The sequence below is a fragment of the Talpa occidentalis genome, unplaced genomic scaffold, assembly GCF_014898055.3.
Source record: "Talpa occidentalis isolate TD23 unplaced genomic scaffold, MPIMG_talOcc4v2.1 talOcc4.11, whole genome shotgun sequence".
NCBI classification, from domain to species: domain Eukaryota; kingdom Metazoa; phylum Chordata; class Mammalia; order Eulipotyphla; family Talpidae; genus Talpa; species Talpa occidentalis.
The window spans coordinates 76,766,504-76,780,845 of record NW_023601104.1 but is presented as its reverse complement, the minus strand read 5'-3'; the positions used below and the strand labels follow the sequence as shown (position 1 = coordinate 76,780,845).

Below are 14,342 nucleotides of genomic sequence, written 5' to 3'. Positions count from 1 at the left end.
TAGTTATTTCAGCTTCTGCTTTAGTGTTAGCAGTATATTTCTCCTGCTGTCATTACTAAGCTTCTATAATAACACCCCCCACCCTCCCCACCACTAATTTGCTTCTCCTAACTTGCCAGGTGGACGGGGAAATCAGAAAATTAAGTTTTATTAGAATCTAAATTCTCTATTCAGTAAAGAACCAAAAAATAATCCACATATTCTTATCTTTAGTGGTCTTTGTCTTTGCTTTCTAATGTTCAATGATATGTGGGTTTAAAATAATCAAGCTTCAATTACATTTTATAGGGCAAACCAAATGTTTATCAAGATGTGGCTGCTCTTTGAATAAAAGACCATCTTCTTAACAAAAATTATCTTTGGTTCCCAACACAAAACAATTAAAATAGGATCCTATTTTGATGTTTACAGAATAGTGAACCAAACATTACATTTAATTTTCTCAAAAAGACAAACTGAGGAAAGAATAAAAAGGACTACAGAGTGAATAGAACATTTCCATTTTGCTTGTTTTTTATAATCTGTTGAATCATGCAGTAAGTGTAAGTGACCCAAAGGAAAATGATTTTTTTTTATAGGCTAGGAAACAGGACACTTCTATCATATAAAAATCATCTATACACTAGTCTTAAAATATTAATCATATTAAAGATATGCTTTATAATTTTAAAGAAAAATTAATGCAAAATAAGAAGTCAACAATAGAAAACACCTTATTTGAATATAAAAATTTTTTCCTACCTAAGACTCACAGAATATTGATGAAATCCAATCCAGTACTAGATTAACTGAAGTCTCATGTTAACAATCACTATATGACTGAATATCAAAAGTTACGACATATAGTCCAAATAAGATTAAGCCCATATTACTAGATTAAATGTTAATACAAATGTTTTTCTGTTGGTATCATATAAGAAATTAGGAATTCAGATATTTTAACCTTTACTATTGCCAAGTTTCATAATGGCACAATTAGAATATCTCTAGGACACTTAACTATTTAATCATTTTCTTCCACATTAAGGACATGGTACATTTGAGTAGCATAACAAACTGGTCTGCATAGAAGTAACATCACTATTGAAGCATTTACCATATGCCAGGCACTGTGCTAAGTATTTTTCTATCTACTAACTTCTTTAATCCTCACAATCACCCTATTATCTCCACTGCAAATGAGGAAGCTGAGCGAGCCTTAGAGAAGGTTAAGTGGCTTTCTGACAGTGACAGCCACAGTGGAACACATACTACAAGGGTGTGTGACTCCATGTCATTATATTAGATTACCTCCTATTTTAGTACAAAGTACATTTCCTAAATTCTATCCTCTCATACTACCAACCTCCTTCAGCTTAAAAATAAAACAAAAAGAAATCACTGGGAAACTCAACAACACCTACAAATTTATTAGGATAAAATGTGTTTGTGGGTTACATACAAGCATATGAACAGTCAATCAATATCTAGTTTTGCTGACACATTTCAGTAGTACAGTATGTACAATAGAATAGATAGCTTAGAAAAATTTTTCTTAAATTGCCCAGAAAGGAATATAATAATTAATGTTAATAAAACAAATCTTTACCAAGTATCTGAGGTTCTACATAATTTTGAAGTACAAACATATCCCCTCCCATTATCTCCGGTCTTAAAAAGAAAAAAAAAAAAAATCCCTAATAAAATTTAATGAAAACCAACTAAATGTAAATTCTCCACACATTTAGGCAGTTCACATTTGCTTTCTAACATAATAAAACTCAAGGAAAAATAGTCCCTATAAGCTTTCATTTGGCAAAAATATATTTTTAACAGCCCATAGATAACTACATTTATCCTATCAAAGGGCACAGAAATTTTTCATTCATTGTTTCTTATTAATTTTCAATGATTTGTTTTATAAAAATAAGGAAAAACAAAAGCTGAACTCTGGAAAAATGAGGGCTCATATTAGTCAAAGGTATACACTGAGAAGCAAATAAGACTTTCCACATAGTTTTTCCTAAAACAGAATACCTCGCATTCCCTGTGAAAAGAAAATGACATTTTAAAAAACAACGACAAAGATTTACTATAGTTTTTGTACTATATTTTCAATATTTACATTTCAACAATATTTAGGACATCATTATTTTCTATCATAACATGTTCACTCTTAAAATTTGCTAAAAACAACTTTAAAACTTATGCTGCATTTTAAAATCCAATTGTTTCTTACATGTTTTGAATATATCTCACATGACTTGTATGAGAAATCACAAAAAGCATTTCAGACCTTTTATAAAGAACAGAGTGATACCCATGACAAAGTTTAGAGTGAATTACTTACTATATCGCCAAATTACAGTCACTTAAGGAATAATCAGCTCTCAATGTCTAGGTTTTATAGATTGCTATTTCCCTTAGGTAGTAAAGGTTATTTCTTTTTGCATTCCCATTAGAATTTAATTTTTGTTAAAGATACAAGAGAATATCATAATATGAACTTTAAAAATTTCTGGGTAAAAGTAGAATTGAGAGAAAAAGCACGTGCCTTGTTTCAGAAATCCAACTTAAATTTTAATAAGAGACTATACCTTACTACCTAGACTATAAATTTGAAAACTGAAGATATAAATTTAAATTAAGGAAACCAGGGTGAAACATTAAAAAAAAAAGTTATGGTGCTATCAGAAGACTTCATTCTTCAACTTCAATTCAAGAAACAGCTTCCATAACAACAACAACAGAATAAACAAACTATTCTAGGCAGGAGAAAAGAGCAAGAAAGAAGTCTGAAGTAAACAAAGTCCAACACACACTAGCAATATAAAAATCATCTATCAAATATTGCACAATTTTCCATAAACCTGAAATAAATAAGCTATTATTTCAAACCAAATACTATCATTGTTATCATAAGGAGCAGCGTATACTTGCTAATGGATACTAAAGGTCACTGTAAACTACACACCTCCATATAATAAACTTCAAAAAAACTGAAGTTACAAGAAAAGAATTTTCTCTTAACACCTGAAACTTGAGCAAGTGAAAAATAAAAACAGACAAAAAAGGAGCCACGAGTGCATAGAGTTAAAAGTAATATTTGGGGAAATATCATAAAACAGTTTGAGTAATATAATTCTGAAAGTTCAGTGGTACACACACTATATAAAAAAAAACTGAAAATGGTTTGGTACCATAATAAAATTCTACATTTTATTGTTGATATTGTTGTAACAAAAAGGAAGAGGACCAATTTTCGTTATTCCTGGTAAAAACATTAATAGGTGGCAACTGACTTTAAAACAGTGAAAACCAACAAGAATAAACTGATGCATTCCAACAGTACAACTAAAAAAATATTTTCTTGGTGTTCATACCAAAATCTTCTTTAAGATCATCATCTCCTTCTTTGTGGAAGTTTATTTTAATGAAATAGAAGGGGAGATATTAACACTCAGGATATTTTAATAAGTACTGATTAATATTACCAAAAATTATAGTGAGCCTTGGGAAAATCTCTCCCTGTAATTCACTTACCTCCACTGACTGCATCTTGCTCTTCACCTTCAGGAAATGCAACCTGGTTTGGCAAGCTATTCCTAGATCGAGTGACGGTCTCTAACTGGGAAGCCCGTCCCAATAAAGATAGCTCATCTAGCACCTCTCCCTCTTTGGCCTCAAGATCTGATTTTGAAGTGGTTAAGGGTTTTATATTTTCAGGTGCCATCAACCTGTTAGAATCATTCAAACATGCCACTGTGCCACTGTCCAAGCTCAACACTCGTGCCCGAGTCTTGGCACTATTTGTGCTGGAAGTCCGCCGTGTTGTCCTCTTTTTGCCAGTTCCTTCAGGACCCAGATGAGCTTTGTGTGTGTTTTCAGAGTCAGGGCCCCTTTCTTTAGGGACATGTTTGGTCTTCAGAGTACTGTATCTGCCCTCAGGAGACTGACACGAATGAGAAGTGGTGCTAGATGAGCTATCGCTGCTGAACTGGTGAGCAGACTGAACACTGGATGCTCTGCTCAAGTCACTTTGGTCACTAGAATCCTCATCATGACAGAATATAGCACTATGTGGCTTGGTGCCAGAAACACCTCGAAATGAAACATAATCTTTATGCCGACTTGAGTCAAAACTGCTGGCCCGCTTTTTTCCTGTCCGTCTCCTCCCAGACTTATGTGAAGAAGTTGTCCGGTGGATTAAGCTTGAGGATTTAGGGCGTACATCCCCTTCCTTTTGCTTTCTATCACCATCTTTACCAATTATTGAATCCACTGAAACAGCTGACTTATCACTCTGCTCTTCTTCCTTTTCAGCAGTTTTCCCCAGTGGTCTGTCCGCCTGTGAACTAAATTCATTTGCATGGGGGTTTTTATTGACTTCTTCAGATGCAGAGGTGCTGAGACCTCTCTGATTATGCACGTCATCAGAAGCATTAGAATCCTTGGCCTCCTGAACCCCGCTATTTGTACTCACTTCCAAGGCAGTCTTTTCACTACTAGTCCGTTTGTCACTGGTACAGCTACTCTTGTCCTCAGAGTCAGCACAGCATTCCTTTTTCCTATCACTTTTCTTTCCTGTTTTAGGAGACTCCTCATGCTCTGACAAGATGCTCTCTATGTGTGTTGAGCTGGTCTGTTCACTTTTATAGCTGCTAACAGTACTGTTAGTGTCACGGTCCGTTCCACTGCAATAACTCTCTGTTGACCCACTACTCCTGGTGCTCAGGCTCCTCAAGCTGTCCATACTTTTGTCAGCTTTCAAAGGTCTGCCCTTTCCACTTTTTGTAGGTGGCTGAGAATGACTGCTTTTCAACTCACCAACAAGCTGAAATTCCCCAGATAAACAAGAATTTTCCACCAGGGATTCCTTGGATCCAGAATGAGGCTTAGAAGATTCTAACTCACTCACTGGATCTAACCCACGTCTTTGTTGATACAAAGGGAAGTCATTCAGTGAAGTGTCTGGAAAAGCCACAGCAGAGCTAGAAGTCCGTGGGACACCCCGCGGCCGGTGTTCCTTCCTGTATGAGTGTGAATGTAAAGGGACAAGAGAAGCAACTTCTGTGTCACAGGCACTGGACAGAGACTGATCGACGTGGTGGTGGTGGCTGTGACTTGGCAGGCTCACTTTGTCACTTAAGTCCTTTGGTAAGTCCTGTCCACAAGAGGATAAGGAAGGCTGAATGGAGATGAAGGAATCATTGGAGACCAGACGGAAGAGCCTCCGATCAGTTGCCAGATCTGTTTCAAACACATATTTGGAAATGTTACCACAAATCGACAATCTGCTTTTCTACTGTTTACAATGGAGAGAATTCACAGCACGCAGTAACTCAAGTAAAACAATTTCTCAAGAATAATAGCTAGCCAATTATTCTAAAAGGTTGGGTTCTATTTCACAGCTACACAAAGAACATATTCTAACTGATGGACTGATGTAAGCTTTCAAATCTCCATTGACCTCAGCAAAGGTTCTATAGATTTTCAACAATACAATAAGAAACAACAAAGGCTTATATTTTAAATGGACCTGTACATTTCTATGAACTGTTTTTAATTCACTAACTGTGTAACCCTAGGTTACCTAAGTCTCTATTCCCTCATCTGTAAAATGTGCTATCAATCTCATTGAGTAGTACCATGGAATAACTGAGTTAATGGCATACACTGTTTAGCACAGTGTCTCACACAATTATTGGTAGCTATCATTATTTTAATCTAACAAAATAAAAATATCTTTTTAAAAAACTAAAAGGACTAACTTACAATTCATCAAAAACCTAGAATAATCAGAAACAGAAAAAAAAATCAAAAGGCTGACTAATACTCTATAAGTTACTCTGCTATTCATAATGGTTAAAAAAATTAAAGCAATAATTATGAGGCAAAATGCTAATTTTCTCATTTTCGTTACTGATACAACAATTACAAAATATCTCATGGAAAAAAAATGTATTGCCTCCCTTTATCTGTAAAATGATTCCTATACTCCTACATTTAGGTCAGTGACTAGGGACTTGAGTTACCACATACACTGTGTATATAAATACAGACATAAATATACATAACCCATCCACCTACCTACCTACATTGTAATTTATCTTGAAATATAGCTTGACAACCAAACTGCACAAAAGCTGATTTTTTTATATACCCTTTGACAAGGCTGGTTGAATCTGCTGTTAGTTCAATAAAAAGAAAAATTATTACCCTTATTTATCATAACTACATAAAAAAGTAGACTCTACAGTAAGTCAGACATCCCAGTAAGATTTCAGTAAAAGCATACTTTTTCCTTAATAGCATAAAAAAGAATGAATTACTAAAAATGTACTATTTGATAAAAATGAAATATACATTTAAATTTAAAACTTAGAAATAGCCTCTAGAATGTACCATATAAATTTTGATCTATAAATAGCCCATTGGGCTTTACCTTATGTTTTAAAGTCTTCAAAATAAACAAAACCATGTTCCTTATCATTTGTCAAAAGTTGCCACTGTATTTGGATTTTCATATTCTCTAAAGATTAAAATTTTTAAAGTTAACACTGTATTTACTTTTTTGTATTATTAAATCATGTTATTTCTAAAAATTCTCAATAAATATCCTAACAAGGAATTATGGAATGGTATGATATTCACAGTTCAAGGAAGTAAACTTCACATAATAGAAACTTTGAGTTAATTGAAAAGCACTAATTTTAATACACAGCAAGACTTTTAAAAAATGCTAATGATCAAAATCAATCCCTTCCAAGACATAAATAAGGCAGAAATTAAATCTTTAAAGATAGACAACATTACTTTAATACATGCACAATGTTACTAAGTAAACATATCAAAAATAAACCCCCAATTTTTTTCAGGAAGAACTATAGGTAATTTTAGGACATTTTCAAGTTAATATTCTTCCTTAAACAGTTCTCTTACTGGCAACAATATAGTCAAAGACAGGCTCAAATCAACATAGGGATCCTATTTTTCTTTTTCTTTCTTTTTTTTTTTTTTTAAAGATTTATTTATTTATTTATACAAGCACTGGGTACAGTCAGAAGCACGGAAGGGTGAGAGAATTCACCAGAGCCAGAGCAGGGAACAGAACAGGCAGACTGACGAAGTACATTGCTGAGGGGAGCAGCGGGCGGCAGGAGAGGTCTGCGCGCCATGTGGGACCCTTGCCTGGTGGCTGGGGATCAAACAGGCGCTGCAGAGGCTGCGGGCAGCCTTGCAACCCAGTGCTCCACCGCTGCGCCACCAGGGAGGCCCGAGAGATCCTATATTTCATCTAACTGTTTTAAAGATTTATTTTTATTTATTTATGCATAAAAGAACTGGGGGATAAACCAGAGTTGCAGAGGAGTGAGAGGATTCACCAGAGACAGTGTAGGGAGCAGAACAGATGGATCTACTGAAATACACTGCTGAGGGGAGCAGAGGGCGAGAAAGGAGAGGTCTGCTGCTCCATGTGGGTTAGCTCCTTGGCCGGGAATCAAACTCAGGCCACAGAGGTGATAACATGATAGCACTGAGACTTAACCCCTATACTACCAGGAATGCCCTATTTAAACTTTTTTTTCAACTAGGCTATTAGTGGAACTTATGGTAAGATAGGCATGCTCACATACTGCTTGTGGTGGCACACAAACTGTTACCACCTTCTGTAAAGCAATCTGATGACACGGCCAAAAGTCTTCAAAAAGTACATTTACCCACAATTGGCAATTTATTAAAATATTTTTAGAAATTGTAACTAAAGGATAAAATCAGGTAAAGTTTTGGCAAAAAGTTCTCAGGTTGTTGTAAAATTTAATACAGAAAGTATAACAATGTCCTATAAACATTGGTTGAATAACTTATGTTGTTTATTAATAACATAACCCTCATTAATTATAATTGCATTATAAGATATTCTAATTATCATTTCTCACATATTCTTACAAAATGCAAATGTCTCCTTTATCATTTTTCCTTACCTCTCTCATCCCCTTTACATCAATTCACCAAGAGTAGTCCATACTCACTATTTTTAATTCTCTTCTTTTTTTTTTTTTTTTTTTTTTTTTATTTTTTATAGAGGCATGTTTTATTTATTTGTTTGTTTGTTGTTTGTTTTGTTTATACATGCACTGGGTACAGTCAGAAGCGCGGGAGGGTGAGAGAATTCACCAGAGCCAGAGTGGGGAGCAGAGCAGGCAGAAGGACCGAAGTACACTGCTGAGGGGAGCAGCGGGCGGCAGGAGAGGTCTGCGCACCATGTGGGACCCTCCTCCGGTGGCAGGGGAGCAGCCGGGGATCGAACCGGCGCCGCAGAGGCCGCGGGCAGCTTCGCAACCCAGCGCTCAACCGCTGCACCACCGGGGAGGCCCCTATTTTTAATTCTCTTCTAAGTATCGCTCATGTGTTTTCTAATCCCACTCCATTAAGATGCTTATCAAGGTCATCAACAACCTCTACACCATTAAATCCAATGGTCAAGTCTCAGTCATATCAACTGACCTATCAGCAACATTTAACAAAACTGATCACTCCAGTCTCCTTGAAACACTGGGCTACAACACTGTCTTGGTTTTCCTTTTACCACACCTGTTGTTCTTAGTCTCCTGAGCTTATTAAGTAGGAGTTGCTTGGAGCTCAATCCTTGGAACTTTTCGATTTTCTGTCTGTTTTTCTATCTCTTGCAGTTCCCTTCCAGTTTTCTTGTTCCATGATAATTAAAATTTAGAAATATTTGTAACTAGCTCCACCATCTTCTATGCAGATTTCATACTCATGTAGGAATGAGCTAAAGTTTTGATCTTGGGTAGGAAAGACAAAAGCGAGGCTGGAGGGGGAAACTAAATAATCCCTTCTCAGAAATGAAGAAAGCAAAGGACACATCCCACATCTTCAGTTTTCTCTGAATCATCCTGAATTATGTTGATAGTCTGAGTGCCAATCAACTAACTTGTAACCAACTAACTGAAGATCACTGTCCTATAAACGTAAACCAGCGAGAACGACAAAATGTAAGCCAAAATGAACTGCCACTAGGTGGTGCCAAACCACAGCCACGACTAACAGGGATTTGGATACAGGAGCCAAGGCACCTAACTGTGCAGGCTTGTCCTGTTTGAGTTTATAAAGGTAATAAACTCCATAACACAACCCTACATTTGACATGACTGAATTTTTTTTGGTATTTATGAAAACTCCTTAATTTCAAACTTCAATCCAGACCTCAGACCTGAAATCCACACATACCTATTTACTAATTATTGCCACTAGAGATTCTATCTAGGTATACTAGAAACTCATGCTTGATATGACAAAACCTGAATTCCCTATTGACCCTCCTCCAAGCTCTTCCTATTTTAAATCTGCTCCTTCTGTCTTCTTCCCTGCTGCTTAACCCAAAAACTTGAGTCATCAAGACTACTCTCTCTCACATGATATATCCAATTCTTACTAGCATCTGCTATACATACACCCACAGTCAGACTACCTCTCACTACCCTAATCTCTGTCCTGAATGATAACAATAATCCGCTAACTGAGCTCCCTGCTTCAGTCTTTGCCCCTCGATAGATTCGAAACCTAGTGATTCTGTTAAAATATAACAGATCACGATTAGTCTCTGCTTAAAATCTGATAGCAGTTTTTCATCTCTCTGGGAAATAAAGCCAAAATCTTTAAAATGGTTTATGAAACTGCAAAATCTGGCCTCTCACTTACTCTCTACCAGCAACACTACTTGTCAGAACTGACAGGCATGTTCCTACTTTAGGACTTTTGCCTGTGCTATACTTTTTTACGGAGGAAACCTTTCCCCCACCAAATATCCTAATGACTTGCTCCTTCACCTTCTCCAGGTCTTTGTTCTAGTAAGGCTTTCCCTTGAACACTCTATTTAAACTTACAATTTCCCAACCATTCTGCTCTCCCTCTTTTGTCTGTTACTACATATATGTGTATGTGTGTATCTGATTTATACTAGTATGATTTTACACTAACAGTATGGAAGTCAATGGGCATAGAAATTACTGCCTGTGTAGCTCACTGATTTATTTCCAGTACTTAGAATGGTGCCAGGCACCCAATGAGTACTCAGTAATATTTGTTAAATGTTAAATACGTGAGAAAATGTTTCATGATAGAAGCAAGTTGAAAACTAGTCATGAGCTACTTAACCAAGTGCTATGTTGTCAAGGGATATTTGGTCATTGTGTTAACATCACAGAGTTTAATTAAACAAATACAGAAAGTAGAGCCTGCTACATACCTAGGATATAAAGGTAAAGTCTGTAAGGACCACTGTCCTATATGTAGTTTACAGCTGATCAAAATGTTGTTAAGCAACACATGGCTGTAAAGTGAGAATAATGTTAACCTTAAATGCTGGCAGTGTCTATTACCTGGAAGAAACCATAGAAAAAATGCTTAGAAGAAAAGTGAACCCTGGAGTTGACAAACTAAGGCCAAGTTGGTCCTCTACCTGTTTTTGTCCATTCATTGTGTGTTGCTTCTGTCTCCTTTCACCTCTGCAATGACAGAGCTGAGTAGCTGCAAAGGAGACCATGTGGCCTATTGTTTATACAAAAAGTTTGCTAACCCCTAAGACATCATTAACTCAGTGAATGTTAGACATCATTATCTATATCAATATGTATCTGGCAAGTATAAGTTTGTGTGTATATAATTTTCAACTTGCCAGATTACAACCTCTTGCTTGTGCATGCAACTTCCCAGATTACAATAAAGAGATATGTGACCTCCTGATGCTGCAGCACTCACCACTCTGATGATGACATACTATAAAAATACTGTAATTCTTAAAGCAATTAGTTCACCTTAAGGTTTTACAAGAAAATCATTAGCATACCATGTAGTATGTTTAAAAGTTTATTTTTAGGAGACGGGCAGGTTGAGTGGAGTAGTTCACGAAAGCAAATAAATAACAATGGTGTTACTGTAGTTCCAAAAAAAATGGGGGACATAAAATTATAGTAACAACTTAAAATTCCAAGTATCAGTAACAAAATTTATAAGAATATGCTGGTAAAATATTTAATTAATGGAAAAATGTTATAAGTTAATCTATAATCTCATAAATAATTTCAAAGTTAAATACAGAAAATTTATTAGGCTGTAAAACATCACCCATAGCTAATAAAAACAGTAGGCTGAAAACAGAGAAACTAAATTAATTTCCAGGTTAGTAATTACAATATATAAACTGGGTTAATCTCCACTTGTAAATGGGGTTGATATATCCATTGATTTATTCTTGAAAACTAAAAATCAAGCAAAAAAAATTGCCATTCTTAAAAACTCTATAGAGTCCAAATACTCATTTATAATAGTGTTGAAAGGGAAAAGAAAACACACACTCAAAGCCAAAATTTCTATTAAAAATCTGCCACAGGAAGGCACCATATTGAAGGCAGACATAGTTTCTCAGTAAGTCCAACTGCAAGCTATTACTCTGTTGAAACATATTGTTGTTTCTGCACTTAGACAAGATATGAAGCAAGGGGCATTTTGGAGGTCATAATGAATGGAAAAGAACAATTTGTAGGTTATCACAAGGTAGGCAAAATGCTTAGATAAACCAAAGGAATAGCAGGTTCTTATTTCTGTCTTACACTCTGGGGCATATGCTCATAAAATTTCTCTCTCTGTTTGCTTGACAAAACATGTATAATTAAATCCAAAAAAGCTAAATGTGCTTGTAACACTGTATTACTCTTATCCTAGTAAAGCCCAATTTATTTTAAAATTTCTTAAAAATATAGTATTAAATTATTATGAAACTCTGCCAAAATGTGAGCAGCACATTCCACAAACTCATTCTGGAAACCACAGCATATGATGTCCTCATGAAGGATAATGTTCTTACCTTGTTCTTCACTTCCTTCCTTACAAAGACTAGAGCTTTGGCCTAGACTTAAACTGATATCATCAGAAGTCTTAGCAGTGTCTGTATCTCCTACAAAGTTAAAAGAAACAAGTGAAGGTATATTAAAAGTAACAGCTATACAATATGCCATAACAAGGAAGGACATCAAATAACATAGTAGATATCTATCAATTAGCAAAAGCAGTTTTTTACATCAATGTTACAATAATGGATGATACACTGAAATAATAAGAAGTATCACGAGTTATCAGAACACGTAATTAGTCTCATAGCACTACACACTACTACTTTAAAAAGAAGCAGTTAAAAAATGGAAATGTAAGCTATGGAACACCAACTTGAAGCAACATAAATTTCCTTGCCATGGAAAATTAGTAAGCTAAAAAATTATAGGGTAGGTACAAATTTATCTGAAATAAATTTATAGAATAAAGCCACGTATAATACATTTAGAAAAAAATTGTTCTCTTTTTAGTCTCTTATTTGTAGGCAATTTAAAGGTTTCATATTAATTTACTTAGTTTTCTATAAACCTTCCAAAATCCATCAAAGTATTTTCCTTCAAAGCAAGGATCTTATAGATTAAATCTTACAATTGGTGCAATGTAATGCAAATGGTCAAATACTTGTGTGAAATTTGGTTGATGAAAGGGGAAAAAATTAAATCAAGTGACCTTTAATATTAGATACATGATTTTAATCCACAAAATAATTTCAAGAACAATTTTTCATTACATTTATGTGTGTGAATGAGGTGTGTGTGTAATACTCAGTTATCTTTATTACAACCAAAAATGAGGTGGAAATTCTGGGGCAACTTTCAAGTTAGATCACATCTACCTTTGATAGTTGCCGCTGTCCCAAGCCGAGAGGAACCAGATCCAATCTGAAAAAAATTAATAAAACTAATTGAAATGTTAGCAATGACATTATCAATGTAGTCTAGGAAGACTATCAAACAAAAGGATCATGTCATTAAAACACATCATTAAACACCTTTATCAATAAATAAGGAGAGCCACTGGGCATGTTACATCAGAGCCATATAACCTGTGCTAGGACACATGATCATATGTATTACAGATGTACTGGACCACTGAATCTTTCTGCATGCTCAGGACTGATAAGAGCCCCCATGGCGGGATGCCTCCAATCCCAAAGAAGCTGTGCCATATAACTGTTTAATTGTTATTTGTTATATTACATCATGATATGTTCATGTCACAAACAAAAGCGAAACTGGGTGTTGCATGTATCTGAAATAAATTTAGACTTATCAGGGCACATGGGGGAAGGTTTGAAGACAAAGTGACAAAACATATTAATATATGCTACAAAGAAAAACTTAAATATTACTGTCAAATAATGTATCAATTAAAAAGTACTTCTCTGTAGACTCATAACATATTTGAAAAGAATAAAAAAAACTCAAACAAAAATAGCACAAACCATAAACAGAACATAAGCCTTTTTAGTATACTTATATTTAAGTATACTAACATGCCTCTAAAATTTCAGTCACATTTATTTTACTAGCATAAAAATCATATAGATAAATACTACAAATTCTATGAACACAATAAGGAAACCAAGTGGAACAACATGACAGTTACTAAATTAACAAAGCTTAGGAACTCTGTATGTAACTGATTTCAGTGAATACAAGACAACAGTCAAGTAATTTTAGTATCCTACAATAGAAGTTAAGAACAGTCATATAATATTTTCATATTTTACAAATGATCCCTTTCACTGATTTAAAAGGCGTACACAAGAAATCTGCTCAAAATATAGGTTAATAATGACTTTGAAGGGGCACCTGGGGCTTTCTTGATCTGAATGGCAATTAAACGAGCATAGACTTATGTAAAAATCCACCAAGCTATACATTTAAGATGTGTATATTATGTTGTACAAAAGTTGTATGTCAGAGAAAAAGAAGTGAAAATAAGCATATGCATACAGGTTAAAATGACTAATTCCCTTGATGTAGGCAGTAAAATAAAGGTTTTGTAATATTTTTGAACTGTTTATTAAACTTGTTCTTGAGGAAGCTGGTTTTTCCTAATTTGTTTTCAATTAGCCATAAAAGGCACTGCAACTAGACAGAGGGAAAAAAGGTCAAAAGAGAATTGGTAACAAGAGCTGAGATTATCACTTTCAAGGAGCTCACCAACAGTACAGAATTTTCACCAATTACGGTATGTGCAGCAAGTGTAGCAATAACGATGTGAAGCACTTCCTCTGTTACAAAACCTATGAAACTAAGACACCAAATTCAAGTTCCACAATAGCCTCTAGTATTTGCCCATTTTTACTCAAGAGTTAATATTTTAAGGAAAACCAAATTAGGTATACTGAGCACTTATATATACAGATACTCTTTAATTATATTCAGAATGGGACTCCCTCTCTGAAACAAGTAGGGCAAGTTCCAATAGACAGAGTTTCCAAA

The 14,342-nt window shown here is 35.0% G+C and overlaps 1 protein-coding gene across 6 annotated transcripts in view; it reads right to left on the bottom strand.

Moving 5' to 3' along the window:
• The window catches only part of PCNX1 (pecanex 1), a 142,293-nt gene that overhangs the window by 82,262 nt on the left and 45,689 nt on the right, over window positions 1-14,342 (bottom strand). For all 6 annotated transcript variants that reach the window (XM_037503611.1, XM_037503615.1, XM_037503613.2 and 3 more), the window contains 3 exons: window positions 12,728-12,773; window positions 11,867-11,956; window positions 3,523-5,229 (listed from right to left, as the gene is read on the bottom strand). In XM_037503611.1, coding sequence (XP_037359508.1) covers window positions 3,523-5,229; window positions 11,867-11,956; window positions 12,728-12,773 — 1,843 coding nt within the window. The remainder of the gene's footprint in view (window positions 1-3,522; window positions 5,230-11,866; window positions 11,957-12,727; window positions 12,774-14,342) is intronic.